Source organism: Enhydra lutris, unplaced genomic scaffold (assembly GCF_002288905.1).
Source record: "Enhydra lutris kenyoni isolate GAN:26980312 unplaced genomic scaffold, ASM228890v2 scaffoldscaffold61, whole genome shotgun sequence".
NCBI classification, from domain to species: domain Eukaryota; kingdom Metazoa; phylum Chordata; class Mammalia; order Carnivora; family Mustelidae; genus Enhydra; species Enhydra lutris.
In genome coordinates this window covers 387512-415203 of record NW_019154145.1, presented here as the reverse complement: position 1 = coordinate 415203, position 27692 = coordinate 387512, and the positions used below count along the sequence as shown (strand labels likewise).

The following is a 27692-nucleotide window of genomic DNA, read 5'->3' as shown; positions in this document are numbered from 1 at the left end:
TGCCTCCTTCCCCCCACCTTCCTCATTTGTTTTGTTTCTTAAATTCCATGTGTGATTGAAATCAGATGGTATTTATCTTTCTCTGATTATTTCACTTAGTGTAATACTCTCTAGCTCCATCTGTGTCATTGCAAATGACAAGAGTTCATTCTTTTGACGGCTGCATAGTATTCCTCTGTATATACGCACCACATCTTTATCCATTCATCAGTCGATGGACATTGGGCTGTTTCCATAATTTGGCTTTTGTAGATAACACTGCTTTAAACATCAGGGTGCATGAGTCCCTTTGAATTAGTATTCTTGTTTTCTTTGGGTTAACATCTACCAGTGCAATTTCTGGATGGTAGGGCAGTTCTACTTAATTTTTTGAGGAACCTCCATACTGTTTTCCAGGGTGGTTGTACCAGTTTGCATTCCCGCCAACAGTGCACGAGGTTCCCCTTTCTCCACATCCTCTCCAACCCCTCTTGTTCCTTCTGTTGTTTTACTGTAGACCCTTTCGCAGGTGTGTGGTGGCATCTCACTGTGGTTGTGGTCTGCGTCTCCCCGATGATGAGTGATGTTGATCTCCCATGTGTCTGTCGGCCACCTGTGTGTCCTCTTCAGAGACGTGTCTACTTGTCAACGTTCGTTTTTGATTAAAAAAACTCAGCAAAGTGAGCATTAAGGGAATATACTTCAAAATAATGAAGGCCGTATATGACAAGCCCACAGCTAACCTTTTACTCCTTTGTGAAAAGCTGAAAATTTTTCCTCTTGTCACTTCCATTCAACATGTGTTGGAAGTCTTAGCCAGAGCAGTCCGGCAAGAAAAAGATGGAAATGGCATCCGCACTGTCGGGGAAGAGGGAAAACTATCTGTTTGAGGATGACATGATATTATATACAGAAAACCCTAAAGACTCTACAAAAAAACTAATCAAATTATTCAGTGAATTGAGGAAAGTTGCAGGGCGGAAAGTCAACATAGAGACTTGACTGCGTCTGCGTGCGTTAACAGTGAACAGTCGGAGAAATTAAGGAAACAACCCTGTTAATGCTTGCATCAAAAAGAACAAAATACCTAGGAGTACATTTAGCCGAGAGAGGAAAGACCTATAGTCTGAAAATCATAAAGCATTGATGAAAGAAACTGAGGAAGACACAAATAAATGGAAAGATATTCCAGGCTTATGGACTGAGAGAAATGATCTTGTTAAAATGTCCATATTCTACAAAGCAACCTACAGATTCACTGCAATCCCTATTAAAAGTCCAGTGGCACTGTTCACAGAAATAGAACAAACATTCCAGAAATTTGTATGGAACCACGGAAGACCTCAGAGAGCCAAAGCAATGTCGAGTAAGAACAGCAAAGCTGGGGATACCTGGCTCCCTGGTTTCAAGCCACATTACGGAGCTATCGTAGCTAAAGCAGTTGTCAAGGGGCGCCTGGGCAGCTCAGTGGGTTAAGCCTCCGCCTTCAACTCAGGTCATGATCTCAGGGTCCTAGGATCGAGCCCCGCATTGGGCTCTCTGCTCAGCAGGGAGCCTGCTTCCCCCTCTCTCTCTACCTGACTCTCTGCCTACTTGTGATTTCTGTCAAATAAATAAAATATTAAAAAAAAAAAAACAGACACATAGGTCAGCAGAATATCATAGCCTAAAAGTAAACCCACACGTGTATTGCCAATTTATTTACTTATTTAGGTCTGGTCACTTTATTTAGTTTATCCTTTCAAGTCTCTGAATTTGAGTCATTGATGCTCAATCTTTTTTTTTTTTTTGAAGGTATTATTTATTTATTTGACAGACAGAGATCACAAGTAAGCAGAGAGGCAGGCAGAGGTAGAGAGAGGAGGAAGCAGGCGCCCCGCTGAGCAGAGAGCCCGGTGCGGGGCTCAATCCCAGGACCCTGAGATCATGACCTGAGCCGAAGGCAGAGGCTTTAACCCTCTGAGCCACCCAGGCGCCCCTCGCCAATGAATTTATGACAGAAGATCCAGGAATGCACAACAGGGAAAGAGCAGTCTCTTCAGTCAGTGACTTTGGGAAAATTGGACGGCCGCCTGCAAGAGAATGAAAGTAGAACCGCTCTTACCCAGTACACAAAAATTACCTCAAAATGGGTTAAAGACTTGATTGTAAGGCCTGAAGCCACAAACTCCCAGAAGAAAACACAGGCTCCAAGTAAGCTTTTTGACATCAGTCTGGGTGATGAGTCTGATCTGACAGCAAAGGTGAAGGCAACAAACCAAAACAAACGTGTGGGAAAACCTCAAACTAAACACTTCTGTGCACCAATGGAAAGCAGCAGCAGAAGGAAAAGATAAGATTCCATTCCTCCTTAACGCGAGAAATGCCGGCAAATTGTGTGTCTGATAAGGGATTATATCCACAATGTATGTGGAATTCACAGCAGTCAGTAGCAAAAGACACAATCCAATTAAAAAATGGGGAGAATATCTGAATAGACATTTTTCCAGAGGAGATGCACAGGTGGCCAATAGACTCAAAGATGCTTAACGTCACTGATCATCATGGAAATGTAAATTAAATCACTACGAGGGGCGCCTGGGTGGCTCACTCGGTTCAGCGTCTGCCTTGGGCTCTGGTCATGACCCGGAGGTCCTGGGATCGAGCCCCGCTTCAGACTCCCTGCTGCTCTGCAGGGAGCCTGCTCCTCCCTCCCCCTCTGCCTGCCACTCCCCCTGCTTGTGCTCACTCACTCTCTCTCTCTCTCTCTCTCTCTGTCAAATAAGTAAATCTTTTAAAGAAAACACATTGAGATATCACATCATACCTTTTTAAATAGATAAAAAGGCAAGAAATAGCAAGTTTTAGCAAGGATGTGGAGAAAGGGGAACCTTGTACACCGTTGGTGGGAATGCTAACTGGTGCAGCCATGAGGAAAATAGTGTGAAGGTTCCTCAAAAGCTAAAAATGGAGCTACCCTACAATCCAGCGATGACACTAGGTGTTTTCTAAACAAAAAGGAAAACACTAATTTGAAAAGATACACGCAGCTCTCTGCTCACTGCAGCACTGTTTGCAGTGGTCAAGGCGTGGACCACCTAAACCCCCGTCAGCGGATGAACGGGCAAAGCGGTGGTGTGTACACACGCTACTCGGCCGTAGAAGAGAACGAAACCTTGCTTTGCAATGACGCGCAGCGACCTTGGCATGCTGAGTGAAGTAAGTCAGAGAAAGATCTAAAAACAAAACAAGTGAACAAACAAAACTCACGGACACAGAGAACAGATTGGTGGTTGCCAGTGGTGGTGTTTGTGGGGTGGGCGCAGTGGCTGAAGGTACAGAATTCCAGCTACAAAGTAAGTCGGGGTCTGGGAAGTACAGCTCGGTGACTGTACACGGGGACGGCGTCGTGCACATTTGAAGACGGCCACGAGAGTAGATCTTTAAAAGTCTCGTGTCATGATAATTTTGCAGTGTATACAAATACAGAATCGTTGTTTTACATCTGAAAGAGAATGTTATGTCAATTATACCTTAATTTTTTTTAAAAAAGAACATTGAGCTTAGTAACCTGTAAGTACTTAAGTGTTTGATTATCTCGTTCTTCAGTGTCCTTGCGCTAGAAGTCTGGATGGGTGACGGACCTCTTACTTCGGAGGGTGCGAGTTGTTGCTTATGTTTTGGTGCCCGGACATCATGGAGTCCCACGTTCACCCAAGATCTGCCAGTTGCAGATCTGAGTCTTGCTGTTGTAGCGTAGTCAAGCATAAGGAACGTACGTTGGACATAACCCACATATCAGTGTTTTTATCCACATGAATGACATTCCACAGTAAAGCAGAGCTAGAGAAACTTTAGGAAGAGAAAAGGGGAGGAGACTCTGCTAGGGTTGGCATTGATGGTCCCTGAGGACAGAGGGCCTGATGTCATCCAGGAGGTGGAGTGATGGCCCTGAGGTGTGGCCCCCTCGGTCACCGTCGTGTTCTGGACTATGCCCTTGGACTCCACCCTGGACCGAGCTAGCCTTCCTTAGAACTGTCTTGTGCCAAGTCTACGGGGCAATGCTCCCAGCTCTAGAATGCCACGGTTTACACGTGCCCAGCCTCAGAGCCCCGGAGAGTTTCCCAGCCCTCTCTGCGGCTGCCCTGATACTCAGCGGGTCATCACCTTCCAGTGCCTCGGGGACACCTCAGGGTCTGTTGAGAGTGGGTGTGCACGTGCCCAGCTCCGCTCCTGGGAGCGGAAGGAGAGAATGTGGGGTTCCCTTAGAAAATGAGGGGGGATGGTTGTCACTTTGGCTTCCTGGGTTTAAAACACGGGGGTTGCATAGTTGACATCTTGGGCACATGTTGGTGCCACCTGGGGCAGCTGGTGGCCCTGGAAGTCGGGGACATCCTGCGCCCTCTGACCTCAGGACCTCCTCCAGTGGCCCGACTCCTGCAGGTGTTTGCCGCCGGTGTCCCCGTGTGCGGGAGACGCCCCCCGAGTGCTTCCTGGAGACCCGAGTCCCGTGATCGTCACGACTGGGAATGTGGAGGGGTGTGGGGGTTGAATGGACAGCCACGTTCTTCTAGGTGGCTCTGGTGCTGTGGTTAATTCTACGCCAGTTTACCTGAAAACCGACCGGGGGACCTATGACGGCAAATGCAGGGGGCTGAGGCCCTTGGGAACGCAAAGGGCTGGTGGCCTTGATTTGAGGCTCCTGGTGCTCTGAGGTCTGTAGTCGCAGCATCACAGTGACAAGCTGCAAGTCTACAACCAGGGAACCGTTCGCACAGGGAGGCACACGCCTCTGCCCTTTGGGCACCTGACAGCCTCGGCACAGCATTTTAGCCGCCGCCGGCGTGAACAGTCCAAAAGCCCAGCCTGGCCGCCACGTCACACCTCGTGGCGCTTGGGAGTAAGGAGGTGAAGCGCTCGAGGAACTACAGAACACTCATGAAAGAAATTGAAGAAGACACAAAAAGATGGAAGACCACTCCATGCTCTTAGATCGGAAGAATAAACATTGTTAAAATGTCTATACTGCCTAGAGCAATCTATACTTTTAATGCCATTCCGATCAACATTCCACCAGTATTTTTCAAAGAGCTGGAGTAAATAATCCAAAAATTTGTATGGAATTAGAAAAGACCCCGAATCTCTAAGGAAATGTTGAAAAACAAAAATAAAACTGGGGACATCACGTTACCTGATTTCAAGCTTTACTACAAAGATGTGATCACCAAGACAGCATGGTATGGCATAAAAACAGACACATAGACCAGTGGAACAGAGTAGAGAGCCCAGATATGGACCCTCAACTGTCTGGTCAAATAATCTTCGACAAATCAGTTTTTTGCCATGTTCAAACTTACATTGCCATCAAATTAACATAGACTGACACACACACACACAAGTAAATGTGTGTGTGCACGTGTGTGTACAGGCAGTTTTATGTGACCCTTACGGGGACCGAAAAGCAGACACCTCTAGTAGAGACACGAAATATAAAGGATTCCTTGATCTAGGTGTCACACTGAAGAAAGTCATCAAATCACAAAGGAAAAAGAGAGGAGGAAAGGAACAGAGAGACCCTGCGGAGACGTGGTCAGAAAACAGTTAACAGAAGGGCAGTTAGTTCACGTCTATCTGATCGATAACTACTTCACGTGTAGAAGGACTGAATTCTCTAAGGCAGAGGCGAACAGCGAGGCAGGGGAGAGGAAACAATAGCAGGCGACATGCGGCCTCCCATAGCCCCGCTGCGGACGTCAGGGCACGGAGAGGGAAGCGGGAGGACGCTCGGAGATACTCCGTGGAGATGGAGATGAAGAGAAGGAGAACAGACAACAGATGTTACAGGGGGGCTGACATAACGATACAGCATCGGTCCACAAAGAAGACAAAACACTTGTAAACATTTATGTACCCCGCACGGGAGCAACTAAATACATAAAGCCAATGTTAATACCCCTGAAGGGAGAGACCCCGGACAGCCGTGGGAGGGGACGTTGATTCCCCACGGACACCAGTAGGCTTAATTATGCAGGACATTCCATCCTTCCATAAGCAACAGAATCCACACTCTTCTCAAGGGCATCTGGAATGTCCTCCAGGACAGATCCCATGTGAGGCCACAAAGCAAGTCTCAGTGAATTTCAGAAGAGTGAATTATCGGGCATCTTTTCTGACCCACAGTGGTGTGAAACTAGAAATCAGTTACAAGAAGAAAATGGGAAGATTCACAAATATGTGGAGATTAAACAACATGCCAGTGAATGACCCATGAGTCAACCAGGAAATCAAAGGAAAAGTAAAAAAACAAAAACAAAAACCAGCTTGAGACCAATTTAAACCAAAACGCACATATAAAATTCAGCAGAAGCGGTTCAAAGAAGGAAGGTCATCATGATACAGGCCTACTTTAGTCTGTGAGAAAAATCTCTAACAATCTAATTTTCAGCCTCAAGGAACTAGAAAAAGAGCAAATGAAGCCTAGAGTTAGTAGAGAGAGGGAACAAAGATCATTGTGGGACTAAATGGAATAGAGACAGTGAAGAATAGAGGGAAAATCAAGGACACCAAGAAGCCGGTTCTTTCAAAAGATGAACAAGGTTGATACACCTCTAGTTAGACTCCGCAAGCAAACGAGAACAGGACTCAAATCTAATCAGAAATGGAACAGAAGTTACAGCTGACACCACAGAAAGACAAAGGGTTGTAAGAGGGTACTACAGAAAACTGTATGCCAGCACACTGGAACCCAATTCCTATACAAATTCTCTACCCGAGACTGAATCAGGAAGAAGTAGAATATCTGAATACTGCTTAGTAGTAAGGAGATTGACTCCGATCGGGAATCTCCAGCAAACAGAAGTCCAGGACCAGATGGTGTCACTGGTGAATTCCACCAAACGTTCAAAAAGATTTAGTACTTCTCCTTCTCAAACTCTTCCAAAACATAGCAAGGAAGGGAAGCTTCCAAACTCATTGTGTATGGCAGCACTACCCTGATACCAATACCAGACAAGGAGGACATCAGTAAATAAAGTTACAGGCCAATATCCCTGATGAACATAGATGCAAAAATCCTCAACAAAATATTAGTAAACAATTCAATAATATATTAAAAGGATCATAATCCATTATTTAGGGGGATTTATTTCAGGGATGCACGAATGGGCCCACATTCGCCAATCAATCAATGTGACACACTACATTCACCAAATGAAGGATCATATGATCCCGGATGCAGAAAGAGCGTTGACGGCATTCAGATTTCACTTTTTTATGTTTTTATGTAAATTCCAGCTAGTTGACGTGCACTTATGTTACTTCCAGGTGTGCAGTGTAGGTACTCAGCGCTCCGTTAAACACCTGGTGCCCATCACAGCAAGTGCTGCCTTCATCCCCATCACCTGTCTCACCCATACCCCAAGCCCCCACCCCTCTAGTGACCATCAGTTTGTCCTCTGTAGTTAGGAGTCCATTTCTTGGTTTGCCTCCTTCCCCCCACCTTCCTCATTTGTTTTGTTTCTTAAATTCCATGTGTGATTGAAATCAGATGGTATTTATCTTTCTCTGATTATTTCACTTAGTGTAATACTCTCTAGCTCCATCTGTGTCATTGCAAATGACAAGAGTTCATTCTTTTGACGGCTGCATAGTATTCCTCTGTATATACGCACCACATCTTTATCCATTCATCAGTCGATGGACATTGGGCTGTTTCCATAATTTGGCTTTTGTAGATAACACTGCTTTAAACATCAGGGTGCATGAGTCCCTTTGAATTAGTATTCTTGTTTTCTTTGGGTTAACATCTACCAGTGCAATTTCTGGATGGTAGGGCAGTTCTACTTAATTTTTTGAGGAACCTCCATACTGTTTTCCAGGGTGGTTGTACCAGTTTGCATTCCCGCCAACAGTGCACGAGGTTCCCCTTTCTCCACATCCTCTCCAACCCCTCTTGTTCCTTCTGTTGTTTTACTGTAGACCCTTTCGCAGGTGTGTGGTGGCATCTCACTGTGGTTGTGGTCTGCGTCTCCCCGATGATGAGTGATGTTGATCTCCCATGTGTCTGTCGGCCACCTGTGTGTCCTCTTCAGAGACGTGTCTACTTGTCAACGTTCGTTTTTGATTAAAAAAACTCAGCAAAGTGAGCATTAAGGGAATATACTTCAAAATAATGAAGGCCGTATATGACAAGCCCACAGCTAACCTTTTACTCCTTTGTGAAAAGCTGAAAATTTTTCCTCTTGTCACTTCCATTCAACATGTGTTGGAAGTCTTAGCCAGAGCAGTCCGGCAAGAAAAAGATGGAAATGGCATCCGCACTGTCGGGGAAGAGGGAAAACTATCTGTTTGAGGATGACATGATATTATATACAGAAAACCCTAAAGACTCTACAAAAAAACTAATCAAATTATTCAGTGAATTGAGGAAAGTTGCAGGGCGGAAAGTCAACATAGAGACTTGACTGCGTCTGCGTGCGTTAACAGTGAACAGTCGGAGAAATTAAGGAAACAACCCTGTTAATGCTTGCATCAAAAAGAACAAAATACCTAGGAGTACATTTAGCCGAGAGAGGAAAGACCTATAGTCTGAAAATCATAAAGCATTGATGAAAGAAACTGAGGAAGACACAAATAAATGGAAAGATATTCCAGGCTTATGGACTGAGAGAAATGATCTTGTTAAAATGTCCATATTCTACAAAGCAACCTACAGATTCACTGCAATCCCTATTAAAAGTCCAGTGGCACTGTTCACAGAAATAGAACAAACATTCCAGAAATTTGTATGGAACCACGGAAGACCTCAGAGAGCCAAAGCAATGTCGAGTAAGAACAGCAAAGCTGGGGATACCTGGCTCCCTGGTTTCAAGCCACATTACGGAGCTATCGTAGCTAAAGCAGTTGTCAAGGGGCGCCTGGGCAGCTCAGTGGGTTAAGCCTCCGCCTTCAACTCAGGTCATGATCTCAGGGTCCTAGGATCGAGCCCCGCATTGGGCTCTCTGCTCAGCAGGGAGCCTGCTTCCCCCTCTCTCTCTACCTGACTCTCTGCCTACTTGTGATTTCTGTCAAATAAATAAAATATTAAAAAAAAAAAAACAGACACATAGGTCAGCAGAATATCATAGCCTAAAAGTAAACCCACACGTGTATTGCCAATTTATTTACTTATTTAGGTCTGGTCACTTTATTTAGTTTATCCTTTCAAGTCTCTGAATTTGAGTCATTGATGCTCAATCTTTTTTTTTTTTTTGAAGGTATTATTTATTTATTTGACAGACAGAGATCACAAGTAAGCAGAGAGGCAGGCAGAGGTAGAGAGAGGAGGAAGCAGGCGCCCCGCTGAGCAGAGAGCCCGGTGCGGGGCTCAATCCCAGGACCCTGAGATCATGACCTGAGCCGAAGGCAGAGGCTTTAACCCTCTGAGCCACCCAGGCGCCCCTCGCCAATGAATTTATGACAGAAGATCCAGGAATGCACAACAGGGAAAGAGCAGTCTCTTCAGTCAGTGACTTTGGGAAAATTGGACGGCCGCCTGCAAGAGAATGAAAGTAGAACCGCTCTTACCCAGTACACAAAAATTACCTCAAAATGGGTTAAAGACTTGATTGTAAGGCCTGAAGCCACAAACTCCCAGAAGAAAACACAGGCTCCAAGTAAGCTTTTTGACATCAGTCTGGGTGATGAGTCTGATCTGACAGCAAAGGTGAAGGCAACAAACCAAAACAAACGTGTGGGAAAACCTCAAACTAAACACTTCTGTGCACCAATGGAAAGCAGCAGCAGAAGGAAAAGATAAGATTCCATTCCTCCTTAACGCGAGAAATGCCGGCAAATTGTGTGTCTGATAAGGGATTATATCCACAATGTATGTGGAATTCACAGCAGTCAGTAGCAAAAGACACAATCCAATTAAAAAATGGGGAGAATATCTGAATAGACATTTTTCCAGAGGAGATGCACAGGTGGCCAATAGACTCAAAGATGCTTAACGTCACTGATCATCATGGAAATGTAAATTAAATCACTACGAGGGGCGCCTGGGTGGCTCACTCGGTTCAGCGTCTGCCTTGGGCTCTGGTCATGACCCGGAGGTCCTGGGATCGAGCCCCGCTTCAGACTCCCTGCTGCTCTGCAGGGAGCCTGCTCCTCCCTCCCCCTCTGCCTGCCACTCCCCCTGCTTGTGCTCACTCACTCTCTCTCTCTCTCTCTCTCTCTGTCAAATAAGTAAATCTTTTAAAGAAAACACATTGAGATATCACATCATACCTTTTTAAATAGATAAAAAGGCAAGAAATAGCAAGTTTTAGCAAGGATGTGGAGAAAGGGGAACCTTGTACACCGTTGGTGGGAATGCTAACTGGTGCAGCCATGAGGAAAATAGTGTGAAGGTTCCTCAAAAGCTAAAAATGGAGCTACCCTACAATCCAGCGATGACACTAGGTGTTTTCTAAACAAAAAGGAAAACACTAATTTGAAAAGATACACGCAGCTCTCTGCTCACTGCAGCACTGTTTGCAGTGGTCAAGGCGTGGACCACCTAAACCCCCGTCAGCGGATGAACGGGCAAAGCGGTGGTGTGTACACACGCTACTCGGCCGTAGAAGAGAACGAAACCTTGCTTTGCAATGACGCGCAGCGACCTTGGCATGCTGAGTGAAGTAAGTCAGAGAAAGATCTAAAAACAAAACAAGTGAACAAACAAAACTCACGGACACAGAGAACAGATTGGTGGTTGCCAGTGGTGGTGTTTGTGGGGTGGGCGCAGTGGCTGAAGGTACAGAATTCCAGCTACAAAGTAAGTCGGGGTCTGGGAAGTACAGCTCGGTGACTGTACACGGGGACGGCGTCGTGCACATTTGAAGACGGCCACGAGAGTAGATCTTTAAAAGTCTCGTGTCATGATAATTTTGCAGTGTATACAAATACAGAATCGTTGTTTTACATCTGAAAGAGAATGTTATGTCAATTATACCTTAATTTTTTTTAAAAAAGAACATTGAGCTTAGTAACCTGTAAGTACTTAAGTGTTTGATTATCTCGTTCTTCAGTGTCCTTGCGCTAGAAGTCTGGATGGGTGACGGACCTCTTACTTCGGAGGGTGCGAGTTGTTGCTTATGTTTTGGTGCCCGGACATCATGGAGTCCCACGTTCACCCAAGATCTGCCAGTTGCAGATCTGAGTCTTGCTGTTGTAGCGTAGTCAAGCATAAGGAACGTACGTTGGACATAACCCACATATCAGTGTTTTTATCCACATGAATGACATTCCACAGTAAAGCAGAGCTAGAGAAACTTTAGGAAGAGAAAAGGGGAGGAGACTCTGCTAGGGTTGGCATTGATGGTCCCTGAGGACAGAGGGCCTGATGTCATCCAGGAGGTGGAGTGATGGCCCTGAGGTGTGGCCCCCTCGGTCACCGTCGTGTTCTGGACTATGCCCTTGGACTCCACCCTGGACCGAGCTAGCCTTCCTTAGAACTGTCTTGTGCCAAGTCTACGGGGCAATGCTCCCAGCTCTAGAATGCCACGGTTTACACGTGCCCAGCCTCAGAGCCCCGGAGAGTTTCCCAGCCCTCTCTGCGGCTGCCCTGATACTCAGCGGGTCATCACCTTCCAGTGCCTCGGGGACACCTCAGGGTCTGTTGAGAGTGGGTGTGCACGTGCCCAGCTCCGCTCCTGGGAGCGGAAGGAGAGAATGTGGGGTTCCCTTAGAAAATGAGGGGGGATGGTTGTCACTTTGGCTTCCTGGGTTTAAAACACGGGGGTTGCATAGTTGACATCTTGGGCACATGTTGGTGCCACCTGGGGCAGCTGGTGGCCCTGGAAGTCGGGGACATCCTGCGCCCTCTGACCTCAGGACCTCCTCCAGTGGCCCGACTCCTGCAGGTGTTTGCCGCCGGTGTCCCCGTGTGCGGGAGACGCCCCCCGAGTGCTTCCTGGAGACCCGAGTCCCGTGATCGTCACGACTGGGAATGTGGAGGGGTGTGGGGGTTGAATGGACAGCCACGTTCTTCTAGGTGGCTCTGGTGCTGTGGTTAATTCTACGCCAGTTTACCTGAAAACCGACCGGGGGACCTATGACGGCAAATGCAGGGGGCTGAGGCCCTTGGGAACGCAAAGGGCTGGTGGCCTTGATTTGAGGCTCCTGGTGCTCTGAGGTCTGTAGTCGCAGCATCACAGTGACAAGCTGCAAGTCTACAACCAGGGAACCGTTCGCACAGGGAGGCACACGCCTCTGCCCTTTGGGCACCTGACAGCCTCGGCACAGCATTTTAGCCGCCGCCGGCGTGAACAGTCCAAAAGCCCAGCCTGGCCGCCACGTCACACCTCGTGGCGCTTGGGAGTAAGGAGGTGAAGCGTCCCGCGGCGTCTGACTGGCGCGTGGCCTGTTCTTTGTCATCCCGCGGCGTCTGACTGGCGCGTGGCCTGTTCTTTGTCATCCCGCGGCGTCTGACTGGTGCGTGGCCTGTTCTTTGTCATCACGTGCGGAGGAGGTTCCTGCAGTGAGGACCCCGGGAGGGGGCGGTTCGTCGGGAGCTGCCGAGCGCGGGTCGGCCCCTTTGCTGAGGGGAGCCTCAGTGGCCAGTGAGGGTCCGTGCGGCCGTGTGCACCCGAGGAGGAGCTCTGCCGCTCGGGTGTGGGCTGGGCAGACCCTCCCCGTGCCTGCTGGCCCTGCCGGGATGACCCGCGGTGGCGAGCTCTCCGGCCCGCGAGGACCTCGGGTTACCAGCCCGCACTGCAGCACCTGAAGACCCTTCTCAGAAGAAAATGCCGAGTGCCTCTCTCCAGCGACCGTTTCCTCATGGAAAACAGGCCCAGGAGATGACTTTGTCTTACTGAGGCCGCAAACCGAGTGTCATTCCTCAGCCGCCGTGACTTCAGAACGTGGCATCTGTGTCTCAGAAAACATTTTTAGGGACGCCTATGTGGCTCGGTCATTAAGCGTGCATCTCCGGCTCAGGTCATGATCTCAGGATCCTGGGATCGAGTCCTGCGTTGGGCTCTCTGCTCAGCAGGGAGCCTGATTCTCCCTCCGCTGCTCCCCCTGCTTGTGCTCTCTCCGAAATAAATAAATAAAATCCTAAAAAGAAAACTAGCCTTTTAAAAAAAGCTTGTTTTTTAAATAGAAGAATCCTTCAGTGCACCGTTTGGAATGGGTAAGAGGATGGAGGGTGTGACCGTTTCCTCCGTCCCCTGCTTCTGTGCCACGGAGCCGCCGCGCAGGCCTGGTGGGAGCCAGTTTCCCAAATCAGCGTCTAATGCACCGAGCACTCGAGTCTCGTGTGTTTGTTTATTCTCCATCCTAGCTCGGGGAGGAGGACAGCTCCTCTTTCCGCAGGGCGTTTGCAGCAGGGGGACCAGAGTTCCTGGGGGTTTGGCCAGGGTGTGGGGAGCAGCTGGGGGAGTCGCCTCCATGGGCCCTGCGGGGTCGCAGCAGAGCTGGCACAGCCCGTTGCCATCGCCCGGCCGAGGCTGAGCTCGAGGACGGCCCGCGGCCGGTCGGGCACACCGTCAGCCGGTGAACGGGCTCCACCAGCATCGCAGCTGACATGGGCTCTGCTCCGGGAGTCTGGTGGGGAGGCGGCACGGCTGTTGGGAAGGGTCGGACTGGGCATGTTCCAAGGACCATGGGACCAGGGATAGGACGGCCTGTAGGCCCCAGGCCTCCGCAGAGCTGAACGTCCGAAGCCCATGCCTCTGAAACACTTTGCCCCGTTTCTGTCCCAGCTCGCGAGAGCCAGTGAATGGCCCCGTCAACAAAGAACAAAGTCGGGTCAGTACCCACTGGTGGTCGTGGGGCCGCAGATCCAAAGTGAGGGGCTTTCTGTGAGCTGTCCTCTCGTGTGCTAGAGTCCTCATGGGGGTGTGGCTGCTGCTTCCTGACCGGGAGCCTGGGATGGAACAGACCGTGGTGGAGGGACGAGTCCACACCAGCCTGTTGGAGGCCCCAGGGGTCAGCGGACAGACCAAGGACAGACTTCGTACGGGGTGACAGGACTTGGCAGGTCTCTGTGTCACCGGGGGTTGGAGGTGATGGGCTGACGTCAGGTGTAGTCTGGCTTTTCTTGAAGAGCCAAAAAGAATTATTTGCACGGTGACCGGGGAGGGGGTCCCCATCCTTACAGCCCAACCGGTCAGAGGAAGGGCCCTCAGCTGAGGGGGAAGCTGCATCGTGGGGACATGGGCACCCAGGGAAGGGACCTCCTGAGGGCCAAAGTCCTCCTGAGACGGGATGCGGTTTCCCAAAGCCGGCGGCTCGGAGCAGCCAGCGGCCGTGAGGACGGGGAGGAGGCTGCCTGCGGAGACGGCGTGTGGGGGGCCGCGGGCCTGACGCCGTGTGCGCAGGGCATCCACCCGCCGGGCTGCAGGCTCTGGGGGCGAGTGTACGCTCAGGCTCAGGGGGTCCGTGTGCGAAGGGGCAGCACAGGCTGCTTGGATGGCAGGGGACAATCCTGTGTCCGGCAATGGGCCTGGGTCGCTGTTTCTGCCTAGTTGATGGGCACTCTGAGGAGGAATTCAACAACGGAGGGGACAAGGACCCCTTTCCGGCAGAGCACAGAGCAGAGGCGAGGTCTGAGTTTAGGGCTGAGCTGCGACCTTCTGTCCATCACTGTCCTCACCTGCCGTCCCGGCTCTCACTCTGGGCGGGCTCTCCTGTGTGTGTGATTACGTCACATGAGCCATGGGTCGGGAGCAGATGTGAGAGGACGTGCAGGAGAGCCGGGCGGGGAGGCGAACGGCGGGAGATGGCAGGTCACGGCTGACAGCCCGCACGCACCCTCCTGCCCTGTGGCTCATGTGGCCTGGATGTCAACGGTCTCCGCAAGTTCTCGCCCATGAAGAAGTGTCTTCCCGCCACCGAGGGGGATCTCAGAGCCTGTCTGGATGTTTGGCAGCGTGATCCCAAATTCACATTCGCGTCACTGTAAAAACCCTACGTGAAGAAGCACCGCGTGAGGGAAAGGTCCCTGAAATGGGCACATCTGTCCGTCGGGCGCCAGCCCTGTGCTCCCTGCTCGGGGCTGGGGGTGCACAGTCCCACACAGCACCGGGCTTTCACCGTGGGGCTGAGCTGCGAACCACCTGGACGACTAGTCCTAGATGTCAGAGCCGCGGACTTCACCGCTAGACGCATACGGTCTTCCCGTGCCGTCTCAGTGGGGCACACGCGGGCAGAGGGATGTGCAGCCGTGGCGGGTCTGCGCAGGGTGCATGTGTGAGCGTGGCCTGCTCTCCGCACTGTGGCGTGTGGTTGTAGGAACGCCTGCTGTTTCCTGGCTTTTGTTTTCTGAGTCGAGCTGGTGTGACCGGTGGGCATAAAGCAAGCCCACTGAGCAGACGTGCCCAGGCAGCTGGACGTGGTTAGCGACCAGACCATGGGGTGGCAGTCCCCGCGCGGCCTGTCCCAGGAGAGCCCCATCCCGCAGGGTCTGCCATATCAGTGCTGGTGGTCGAGGGCTTCCGGGGTCCATGTCCTGCAGTGGGGGTCTGTCCAGACCCGTGTCCCCGCTCTCCAACGAGAGCTGCTCCGGGCTCAGGGGGTGGTGCAGGGGGTCCTTATGTCCCGCTCGCCCTCGTCATGCATCGTCACACAGCGGGGCCCTGTGCTCTGGGTGTCTTCAGAATCGGGCTCCACGTCAAGCAGGAAGATGTTTTCTGGGCACCTTCCATTTGCCACGATAGTCCCGCTTCACGGTCGTGGTCATGGAGACCTGCAGGGGGGCCCAGCAGTAGCCTCCGGAGACCTGCCACGTGCCAGCCACACGCTGAGCCCTGTCCACGCTCCTCGGCTCCTCCCCGCTGAGGACAGGGAGACTGAGGCGGGGCGACCCTGCCACCCTGCCTAAGGTCCCACCGCAGCGCATGCAGCCTGGGAACGTGACCCACACTGCTCTACCCCCGGGAGGTTCCCTCTTCCCCAGAATCCAGGGCGAGGCCACGTTCTGCAGGGACGCCGTGGTCTTCCCCGGTCCTCCCCGGTCCTCCCTGGTCCTCCCCAGCTCTGTGACCCTTCTCCCCGCTGCTCCCCCAGGACGCTGGAAGCCAGCAGATCGGGTTCTTGCTCGGGAGCTGTGGAGTCACCGTGGCCTTGACGAGCGACGCCTGCCACAAAGGACTACCAAAAAGCCCGACGGGGGAGATCCCGCAGTTCAAAGGTAGGTGACTTCCCGCGCCCCCCTGGGGACTCTGCACGCGGGGCGCTCCTGCGTCTCCTTGGGTCCTTGACACACTCCTGCTCGCGCGGCATGTCACCTGTCGTCTGCCGTGTGGCCCGGTGTAGCCGGGGACATCGTGCTGTGGACGCGTGGGGCATGAGGCTTGTGCTGCGGGGCCGCGGGCCGCAGGAAGTGGAGGGGCGCCGCGCACCTGCTTTCCGGGGGCCGCTCGCCAGAACGCGCCGTGTCTTGTCTCCAAGGGTGGCCGAAGCTGCTGTGGTTTGTCACCGAGTCAAAGCATCTGTCTAAGCCGCCTCGAGACTGGTTCCCACACATCAAAGACGCAAACAACGACACTGCGTACATAGAGGTGGGCCACGGGGCTTCTGATGGCGGGCGGACCCCGGGCTGGCTGGGCCCTGCCGGGTGTGGGCACATGGTCCCCTCAGAACCCCGTCTGCACAGCCTGCTCTCTTTTCAGTATAAGACGTGCAAGGACGGAAGTGTGCTCGGGGTGACCGTGACCAGGATCGCGCTGCTGACCCACTGCCAGGCCCTCACGCAGGCGTGCGGCTACACGGAAGGTACGGGCCGGCCCCGATGGGAGCGCATCCCTGGGCGGTGGGCATGGGCCGCTCTGTCCCGTCCCTGCACCCCCACGGCCGGCGTGGTGTCAGGTTTGTGCGCAGCTCAGACCTTCCTGTTGTCCTCACCAGGCCTCCCCCTGCATGGGGAGGGACAGCTCTGGTGGCTCTTCTCCTCAGGACGCCAGTCCAGGCGGGTCAGGCGCACCACTGTGGCCTCACTTAACCTGATTCTCCTGCACAGGGGCCCCGTCTCCCAGTTGCTCCACACCGGGTGAGGGTTCCGCCTGTGACGTCAGGGGACACCGCTCAGGCTGTCAGTTGATTCCATGAGAATTCATCCCTCAGTGCATGTTAGGGTCTTTTTGGGATCTTTGAAAAAAAAAAAAAAAAGCCCATGTTCAGCCCTCCCTGGCACCTCAGAGTTTCTGATGGGGTTCGTGCGAGCTCCCTGGGGGCGGGGGACGACCACAGCCCCGAGCGTGGTTTCCAGGATGCACGTTCTTTCCCCCGTGCCGCACGGCCATGGAGGCCGAGAGCTGGGCTCACCAGGAGTAGCCGTGGCAATGGTATGGCCTTGGGCTCATAAACCGCGGGGTCCAGGCCGATCGCCCGCTCCTGCGGCTGGGGCTTCTGTGACCAGCACCCTGCCCTGGAGACTGACTGGCAGGCAGCCCGCGGCTGGGGCGTCCCCTCCTCCGCGGAGCAGGAGCTCTCCTCGCTCTCCCCCATCCTCCCAGTGATCTCCTTTATATAAAATAACTCGGTGCTGTGGGGACGGACGTCTGGCTAACGTTCAGTCCTTGGGCTAGGCCCCGGCATGTTTCCCCGTCAAGACACGTGGCCACTGGTCACTACCAGCCGGCCAGTGCCTTCTGCTTTGGTTACGGTGCTGTGTGCATCTTCCCGACTGTGGCCTGTCCCCGTAGCCCTGCTTCTCAGAGGTCCGGGGCTGTGGCGGTGGCGAGTGGCCCGGAGGAAACGCACACACACACGCACGTGCACGCGCTCCTTGCTTCTGAGTAATGCGCTTGTAGACAGTGGGACAGCGGCCGTTGCCTCTGCGCGGTGGCTTGTCCCCTCAGGAGGAGGGTGGCACGTGGTGCCAGAGCCGTGGCCAGCCTCGCAGGAAGGAGCGTGGACAGACGTAAGTGGAGGGCTCGCTGGACGCCCCATGCATGGGCGAGGCCTTGCTGGGCCGGTGCCCACGTGGGTAGACAAGCGTGACTGTAGAGGCGTCACTCGTGCTGTCACTAGCCCTCAGCCTGGCCCTTGTGTTCAGCCTGTGTTTTTAGCGCCCGTTTCTTCCCCAGAAACACGGGAACACTGTTCTGTTTCTGCTCTCTGGGGTCTCCTTTGTGACCCAACCCAAGCCTGAGTCTTCTAGCGACTTTACCCTGCATTTGCTGGGAAAGGTTTTCCTTTCTTGGGAGAAGCCATGATGGATACGGAAAGAATCTTAAAAAAGGACAAGGCCGGGGGAGGGAGTTAAGTCCAGGAAAAGGAGGCAGGAAGTGTTTTCAGGGACATGTGAGGCTCTCACTGTGGACATGAGTGTCAAGAGGGTATCCGGAAACTTCTCTGGGCAGGTGGCCCATGTCTGCCGACATGCTGTGGGCTGCCCCTCAAGGCCTCTCCTGCCCCTGACCGACATGGTCTTGCGTCCACTGGGAGTACATGTCCTCTGTTTCCCTCTGTGCAGCGGAAACCATAGTGAACGTGCTGGACTTCAAGAAGGACGTTGGGCTCTGGCATGGAATCCTGACAGTAAGTGCGACCCCGGGCACACTGGCTGCGCTCGGTGCCCCGGCGGGAATTAGGGTCCGTGTGCAGGGCGGCTTGGGGAAGCCGCTTCCCCTGCACGGGGAGAAGAGCCGTTGGCATTAGAAGCCCTCAGCTATTCACAAATGGGACTTCCAAAGCCCTGTCCTGCCCCCGTGGGAGGGAACATATGGACCCTCCCCAGGCGCTCATGGCAAACAGAGCGTCTCTCCTCCCAGCTCCTGGCGCTTTGAATGCAGTGACATATCTCAGTCTGGGGTTTGGGGCACGACCCTAGCGTGCGATTTGGCTGTGACATCCTTGGGCTTTTTCTCTCTGCGAGTCTGTATTTGTGAATATGTTGGAAGCCTCGTCCCTTACGCTGCGAGAGGAGGTTCCAGGGGTCAGCCATGGTGACAGTTGGGCTCCTGTGCCTCAGGGAGGTTCGTGCCCGTGGATGAGTGAGGGCGGCTGGAAGCTGCCGGCGGGTTTGTGGAGACTCAGCCGTGTCCTCTGAGACGCACTGAGCCTCAGAACACAGCTCGGGGCAGGCCGTGTGTGTCCTCGGTGCTGATCTGCACTCCCTGCTTCTCCAGGCGTCTTGTGCTGGAACTGTGTCTGTGCAGGGGTGGAAAATGCTAGTGGCTTTCCCATGAGCAGTGGGACATACGTACAGAGAGCAGGCCTTGTGCTTCCTCTGTGAGGAGGGGGCCTGTGAGCACCGTCTGGACCGGAGGTTGGGGCCCCCACTCGCCCCTCCTGCTGCAGCTCTGCTCTGCCCCCAGATGCCGGGCAATACTAGGATGCGGGGACGCGGCTCCCCATGCACGCTCACGCGGTGAGCACAGGGCCCGGGACCCCGGCCGGCCTCAGCCTTGCTGTCTGCGCTCTGTGCCTGCAGGCCCGTTGCCTGCCCCTGGGCCCCCCTGCACCGCAGCGTTGCTACCCGTCAAACGCAGTGCCGGTCCTGCGTGGGGTCGGTCCAGCCCAGCGTGCGGCAGGCACTTAGCCCCCCTCCCTGCCCGGAGGCTGTGGCGGCTGCCGTCGCTGCTACCGGTTGAGTTTCTCCTTGACGTCACTGTGTGGGAAGCTCTGTGCCAGGTCTCGGTGTTGTCACCCAGTGTCACCGCGGCTCTGGGCCTGCAGCTTCTGCGTCCCTTGCCGCTTCCTAGAGCCAGGCCCGTCTGCTGCTAGACGCACACACTCCCCTCTGCGTCTCACACGACAGAGGGTGCTCTCGGTCCCCGCGTGGAGCAGGGGCGAGTTCGTGACGGGGCCTGGCCTGGCAGGTGGGGTGCCTCTCCCCCGAGCATCTGGCAGTTGTCCCCTGTGTTGCTTCCAGAGTGTCATGAACATGATGCACGTCATCAGCATCCCGTACTCGCTGATGAAGGTGAACCCGCTGTCCTGGATTCAGAAGGTCTGCCAGTACAAAGGTACGTCTCTGGGGCCCTCGAGTCCACGGTTCCCAGGCTGACGGCGCGCCGACTAACGCCCTTTCCTCCGCTGTTTCCGCAGCGAAAGTGGCTTGTGTGAAATCCAGGGACATGCACTGGGCGCTGGTGGCACACAGAGATCAGAGGGACATCAACCTCTCTTCCCTGCGGATGCTGATCGTGGCCGATGGCGCAAATCCCTGTAAGTGGCAGCTGGAGGAAGCCTCGAGCTCCACGTCCCGCCTCCAGGCTCTGCTCTGCCTGGTCCCGTTGCTGCCTTGTTCGGAGGCGGCCTTCCGCTCACGACCTCCCACGTGACCCACTGGAGCCTCCAGCCGCCGCGGCGGGTGGCGGGGAACCGGGGTCCTGGGCTCGAGTCCTGGTGTTTCCACGTCCTGATTCTGTAGAGAAAGATCCTGACTTTCTGATTTTAACCCTTCTCTTTCTTTAGCAGCAAATCCGTACCTAAGTCATAAAATTTTATGAGGGTTGAATGAAGTGGTTCCTTGGCCTTGGCATGGTTACTACTTGGGAAGTAGTAATTATTGCTATTTTATGGTCTACAGTAATTTTCTTGATTAGGAAAGTAACTTATCATATCCTGGAGGAAGCACCACTCGGTAGAGTGATTTCGCAGTCCCACAGGCACCGCGAACATACCTTGAGAAGTTCCGTTCTGGGTTGAGGCCAGTGAGCTTGGTCTGGGCGAGAGCGAGTGAGCCGGGGGAAGTGGGCGACGGAGGCCGTGCGTTTCTGTCGGTAAACGGTGCCACGTGCACATTCGTAGATTCAAGCAGCACAGACTTTCTCAGAAAGTCTGATTCGCAAACGGGGACTCGCGCCCACGTGGTTTAGCGTGACTTGTCTCGCGGGTCTCCTCAAAGAGCTCTGTGACCGAAGAGCTTCCCGAAGCTTCCTGAAGAGCTCTGTGACCCGCGAGCTACTCTAGGACAGTGATTTGAGCCACCTGTCGTGCGCGACGCCTGGCTTCCCCGTGTTAGGACCTGGTCTCGCCGCGCGCCGGGTGGTGACACCCCAAGCTCCCTGGGTGTGCCGACCCGGGAGGAGTTTTCCGCCCTTCGTACACACATGGAGCATGGCAGGGCCAGCCTCAGGGAGGGCCCACGAGCTCAGCACCGCGGCGTTTCCGCATGGAGGTTATGCTGGTAACCCTCGGCTTCTGTTGGCTGAGCGGACCGTCTCTCATGGAGACGTGAGGGGTAAGCATGAATGAGGCGTGTTTCCGCACTCTGGCCGCAGCCTGACCCAGGGGCGTTCGGGGCGGGGGCGGTTTCCGTGGACCCCAGGCTTCCGCCAGCTGACTGTCCTCCCTTTGCCTGCAGGGTCCATCTCGTCCTGTGACGCCTTCCTCAACGTCTTCCAGAGCAAAGGCCTGCGCCAGGAGGTCATCTGTCCGTGCGCCAGCTCCCCGGAAGCCCTCACCGTGGCCATCCGGAGGTACGGCCGGGCACCTGCAGGGCGGGGAGGGCAAAACCCAGCCTGTCCAGGGCAGCCTTGTTTCCTTGTACATGTGGGAATGGACTCTTCAGGGTGGTCCAGATTCACTAGTCAGAAACCCTGTGTCCCTCTGGGGACAGACCTTGTCCCCCAGTAAGTGGACACCATGGGTACGTCACCCACATGTCCCATGCTGATGTCCCGGTGGGGCGCTATTTGGGGTGGGCTGGGGAGTGCTGTCTAGTGTGAGTGCAGTGTGGGTGGCAGCCCAGCCCGTGGACAGGCCCCTTGCGCCACCACACCGTGAACTCTGAAAGACCCTGGTTTTCTCCGCTCTTGGGCTATGGACAGCCATCGCGGGGCTGCAGGGTGCACGTGGGTCGGGGCCTGCTTTGCCCATGCCCTTGGTCGTGTGTCAGTCCGCCTCATCTCGGGCCCCACGCCCTGCACACCGGTTACGGGCATGTGAGGCCGGCCCCACCCCGGCTGAGAGGTACAGGGAAGGCCTGTCCCGTTGGCACCTGCTGTCCGCCATCCTCACGGCATGGGAAGGGAGGGTTTGCACTGTCTGTGTATTTCCAGCTCGGGATCAGACTTGGTTCTCAGTATCTCTGGGTTCGGCCCTAGTAAGGTTGTCTTGTGCGTCACACACTGTGTGCCCCATTGTAAGCGCAGGTGCTCGAGCTTTCAGCACACAGTGCATGTGAGTTCCGTCCTTGTTACCGAAAAGCTTTGTAACAGTACCCACTGGGAGGTTGTAAATTAGATGTTTCTGACGGTTTTAGCTGATAGTTAGTGTAAAATTAACCAGACTGTCTGAGGGGCTGGGAAGTCAAAAAGCCTTAGAAGATCAGCAGCAAGTTTTAATTTTACTTGAACCAGAGAGGAGAAGTCTGTGACGTAATGTAAGCTGATGAGGAAGCCGGACAGCAGGAACCGGAGTCCAGCCTTCGTTGTTGAAAAGGTGTCAGTTGAAGTCTGGCTTTGGATGGGATGCTGGGGACCGCGCCGGGGACGGGCTAGCGCTGGGCTCCTCTGAGACCAGCAGTCAGCTATCTGGGTGCGGCCTGGCCAAGGGTTCCTGCCACCGCGTCCTGGCCGTGGCCTCCTGGCCGCAGGGTCCCTCTCCGTGGCCTCCGCCTGAAAGCGTTAGCGTCGCGCCACTGTGTGACGTGGCACCCGTTGCCACAGGTCAGGCACGAGGTGAGGGACTGAGACTCGCGGACACTCCAGCTGTGTCAGACCGTGGGGTCACGTGCGCTCCTAGATAGCTGTTCCCGGTGCGTGAGATCAGGCCGGACCAGACTGACGCAGGGAGGACTCAGCGAAGGGCCTGTCGTCGTTTCTCTAAAAATGTAAAAAAATCATTAAAATTTTTAAGAAGATTAAAAACTTAGTACCAAAAATAGGCAAATTAAGCACCATTTCCTGGGCTCATGTTTAGTTGCTTCCAGCGCACTTCCCCTGCAATCAATGGCCACGCACATCCCCACGCGCCCCAGGCTCCCCATGCATCCCCATGCGTCCCCGCGCCCCCATGTGCCCCCACGCTCCCCGCACATCCTCATGCCCCCATGCTCCCCACGCATCCCTCACATGTCACCATGTGTCTTCACGGATCCCCTTGTTTCTCCATGCATCCCCACGCGCCCCGGTGCTCCGTGCGCATTCCTGATCCCCCGTGCTCCCCACACAACCCTACGTGTTCCAGTGTGTACTCATGCTACTCACGTGTCCGTGTATACCCCTATATGTCCATGTCCCCACGTATCCCTGTGCTCCCTTCTTGTCTCCATGGTCTTCACACACCCCCGCGTATCCCTGCACATCCTTGCACAACCCCTGCACAGGCCTGCCCTGGCTGAGTCTGCCCCCTGCCTGGCCGGGGGGTGGTTTCAGAGTCCCTCATCCTTCCCTCACCGCAGCCTGTGGACACCTGGACACAGTGGATGGGTCGGCCGCCCTCTGAGCCGGTGGGAGTGGTTGTGCTTGTAGGGACACGAGTCCGCCAGCCGGCCTGGCTTTGAACTGGCTGGCTCCTGTCTGCAGACCCGCCAGCTCCTCTCAGATCTGACCCCCCCCCGCCCTTGAGGTCTCGTCTGTGATTTCCCGGGTAGCTGGTAGAGGAGCCAGGAGCCAGGACAGGGCCACGGATACAGAGGAGCCCCTGCGAGCCCTGCATCCTGGACCGCACCATGGTGGGAGGTGGCTGGCGTGGGCCGCAGGTGGACCTGACCCCGCCCGCGGTGAAACGTGAGGTTGAGGCCTTGGCAGGATCCTGCCGTGCTCTCCTCGCGGGATCTCCTGTAGCTCGCGGAAGGTCGGCACGTTGTTTCCTGGACTGCCATTCACAGTCCAGGGGTTAAAGCTGGGGACGTGTGGCTGGGGAGGCCAGTCCGTTTCCACCCCAAACTCGCTGTACTGCAGGCATTTCCTAGCCCTCAAGAGCGGTGTGCGTTCCCTTCACTGGCGCTGTGTGAGGTCACTGGTCCTTCTCAGGCTCGTCAGTCCCAGCCGCGGTCCCGCGAGCATCCTCGGGAGCCACGGCATCTGGAGACAGGCTGCTCTCGTGATTCCTGTGGATTTGGAGTGTCCGCGGGAAGAAAGTAGCGAGATAGGAACACCGAAGTGCCCCGAGACTCAGCATGTGCTGTGGGGCCGTCACTTCCTGCGAGGGGCGCACCGGCCCATCCCCATGGGTGCATAGTCGCGTTCTCCGGTCTGTGTAGGGAGGGATGGGACCCATTGGGAGCACACGCTGCCATCGTGACATAGCTGCGCAGCTCTTGCCCGTGGGTTTTACAGTGTGACTGTCACATGGGAGGGTCTCAGCCAGCTGGGACTCACGGCGGCTCTCAAGAGCGCGGGACCCGTGGCCGCCAGCATGTCCAGGCGGCGGAAGTCTCTGCTATGGCCTGGCCTCACCCCAAGCTGCCAGACACTCCCCGTGAGGACTGTGAACAGGGTTGACATGATGGCAGCTTTGGCTCCTCTGCCCTTCCAGGGACCCCCGTGTGTTCTCTCTCCCCGTCAGTCTGGAGAGGCTGCCTGGAGGCAGGGCTGCCCACATTGGAGAACCCCTTCCTGAGCACACAGTTTCCAGAAAACAGGGTGACCAGAGAGGGCATGTGTCGGCAGAAGAAATCCTATTTCCAGCTTTTGGTAAAAATAGGTCTGTGTGGCTAGGGCCTGGAGGGAGGCCAGGGCACAGTAGAGCAGCTCTGTCCCCTTCTCTGCAGGACCTTTGGTTCACCCCACACGCGTCCTCCCCCTGGGAGCCTGCGTCAGGCCCGCGTGCACAGCCTGGGGGCTCAGACGCAGCGGGGTCCGAGTGCCTGCGGAGGAGGCGGCCAGGGCACTGCCTCGGTTCTCCTCCTCCCGCTTCCCGGCCCTTCTCTCGTCAGCCCGACAGGTGGCCGTGGGTGTCTGTCTGCTGGGCACGTAACCGTGAGCAAGGCAGGACCCGTGTGGGGGCCTGGGAGGGCAGACTGCCCGTCTCAGGCCATGACAGATTTCGCCATGTGCTGTTCCCGAGTGGAGGGAGAGGAGCGCACGTCCCGGAGTCACAGGGGGCCGACGGCCCGCGCCCGTACTGAGGTTTCGTTGGCCCACCGCTGTGCCTGCCTGTTCACGTGTGCTGGCCACGGCGCAGCTGACAGGAAGCCCAGTGAATGTTCCAGGCCCCGTGGCCCTTCGCTGAAAAGGCAGTGCATGAGCCACGTCTGCGTGAGCTCCCAGCTCTGTGCACAGGGAGCCTCGCTCTTTCCTCAACCACTGTTGACTGTCAGAGCGATGTCACGTCCGTCACTCCTTCAGAGAAATTCCCTACAACCAAAAGGTGCGTCAGTAACAGAAGAAACTCTTGGTTTTCCTGACGTGGAGTCTGTAATCCTCACTTATTTACAGACTTTGGTATAAACCGGTCTCCGTCTGGTGGCTCGCCCTGAGCTCTTTATCTAAATGAAGACACTGTCTTCTCCCAGAGAGTCTCAGGTTCACTGGCACCTCCCGGGTCTCTCCGCAGACCTGCTGCCCGCGCAGTGCTTGAGAACTAGGCATGTGCATTAGCCGCGCATGGCACATGTGTGAGAGGGACAGTGGAGACTGTCGCTGGGACCCACTTGCCACGGGTGGAACCCCATTCCCGCCTCACGTGGGTCAGTGGTGGCTCATGTATTGGCCTCCGGCAGGGGAGCAAGGTTGCTCCAGAGGGACAGCTGAGCCAGACATCGTCTGTGCCGTCCTGTCCTTGCTGAAGCTGTGACAGTTTAAATGTGTCTACTTGTTTTGCTGTGACATTTGGGCTGCGTATTTCAGAGTAAAGATACGAGCCCGGTGCTTGGGGACGGCTCCGTGGGGATGGCCCGGTGTGTCCTGCGGACTCTCGACAGTGGTGTGCTGGCCCCGGGCCTCACGGTCACTCCTGCGGACAGTGCAGCGTGAACCCTGCCACCTTGCTCCAGCGTAAAGTGAGGGGCCGTAAGATACACAGGGGAAAGGTCTAGTTTTGATGCTAAGGTGTTTGTGTTTTGCTACTAACATATTGGTTATAGCCAAACAAAAATAATTTTGGAAAAGATCGTTGTAGGCAGCAGAGGGCCGTTAAACATTATGGTTTCACAAGCATATAAATGTGTCTGCACCGTTCGCACCGTCCTTCTCGGTTTCACACCCGTCCGTATCTGTGACCAAAACTGAAGTAGAAGGATATTTTCAAAATCTGGACAAAAACCCCGCAGAGACGCCTGAAACGACGGCTCAGGCCGCAGGTGGCGTTGGAAATCGTGCTGCGTTTCTTGGAGCCAGTCGTTTGGGACTGTGCCTGCGTGGTCTAGGCTGAGCCTTCGTGTCCCGGAGACACCCTGGGTCCTGGGGAAACACAGCCTCTGACGGCGCGCTCGCGCCCGGAGTGGCCCCGGAGCACAGCGCTCTGCTCAGCCCTGGTTCACGCGGGCGAGGAACCGTGACGTCTGGGCCCGAAGCCGCAGACGGTTCCCACGTGCTGAGAAGCTGTGTGGTGGCTCGTGCCCCCGGGGGCCTTGGGGTGATGGAGTCACAAACTGTGTCCTCGCCGTTCCCTCCGGGAGAGAATCTGTGGGTCCCGTGGACACAGTCCAGGCTGCGCTGTGAGAGGGGCCGCCGGCAGGTCCCCTGATGCTACGGTGTCACCCCGTGTGTTGTCTGCCTGGAGCGGTAAGATTCAGGGGCGCTTCAGAGTGTCATCGTGATCTCAGGGCCACCTTGTGCACCAGGAAAGGCAGGTCGTCTCAGCGACTGACTCGGCCACGTCCCTGTGGACCAGTCCTTTGAGACCCTCGATTTTTCCCCCTGCCAAGAAAAGATGTGAACAGTGTGTGCTAACACGTGTGCACACTCGCTGGTCCCCATTGTGAACACGTGTGTCTGCTCACACGTGTGCAGACACCCCAGTCCCTGATGTGAAGACACGTGTCTGCTTACATGTGTGTGCACACACTCCCTGGTCCCTGATGTGAACACTTGTGTCTGCTAACACGAGTGCACACACACCCCGGTCCCCGATGTGAACACGCAGGTCTGCTAACACGAGTGCACACACACCCCGGTCCCCGATGTGAACACGCAGGTCTGCTAATACGCGTGTGCACACACCCCAGTCCCTGGTGTGAACGCACCCCAGTCCCCAATGTGAACACACATGTCTTCTAACACGTGTGCACATACCCTACTCCCCAGTGTGAACACACAGGTCTGCTAACACCTGTGCTCACACCCCTGGTCCCCGATGTGAACCCACAGGCCTGCTAACCCGTGTGCACAACCCCAGGTCCCCCACCCCAGCCGTCAGCCCTTGGCCCAGCAGTCTGAGCCCTTATGCCCCAGTGTAGGCTACATCGCGTCTCCCCACCCACCAAGACTTTGGTTAGATGCAGGACCGTGCAGAGACTGGACACCGATGTCTGAGTTGTGATTCTGGCCGCTCTACTGTGGGAAGGAGGGTGGCAGGCAGAGTGGAACTGGATTTCAGTGCACCCTGCCCGGGCAATGTGTGCCCCACGTTCCTTCAGAGGAAGCTGTGGACGCACGGCCCGACCCTCTGGCTGCCCTGGCTCCCTACTGCCCGGCCCCTCAGTGGCAGCTGGCCTGCAGGGGTGCTGGGGGCTCCGAGGTCTGGCCATGCTCTCTCCCTCCCTCTGCACAGCCTGCCTTTGCCGGCGTCCTGACCGTGGTCCTCCGGGCTCATCGCCCTCCTTCAGGTTCAGACCTTCTCATGTGCTCTGGGACTTTCTGGTGTCTCCGTGGTTTGTCCGTCCCAGCCCCATGTGTGCTTTGTAAATAGAGCTGTGAGAGACAGATGCCCAG

The 27692-nt window shown here is 54.8% G+C and overlaps 1 protein-coding gene across 1 annotated transcript in view; it reads left to right on the top strand.

Moving 5' to 3' along the window:
- The window catches only part of LOC111158609 (disco interacting protein 2 homolog C), a 189282-nt gene that overhangs the window by 74034 nt on the left and 87556 nt on the right, over nucleotides 1-27692 (top strand). Inside the window, exons 10-16 of the mRNA XM_022520749.1 lie at nucleotides 15988-16111; nucleotides 16372-16481; nucleotides 16593-16695; nucleotides 18398-18462; nucleotides 19799-19892; nucleotides 19975-20094; nucleotides 21236-21350. Of these exons, the coding sequence (XP_022376457.1) occupies nucleotides 15988-16111; nucleotides 16372-16481; nucleotides 16593-16695; nucleotides 18398-18462; nucleotides 19799-19892; nucleotides 19975-20094; nucleotides 21236-21350 (731 nt within the window). The remainder of the gene's footprint in view (nucleotides 1-15987; nucleotides 16112-16371; nucleotides 16482-16592; nucleotides 16696-18397; nucleotides 18463-19798; nucleotides 19893-19974; nucleotides 20095-21235; nucleotides 21351-27692) is intronic.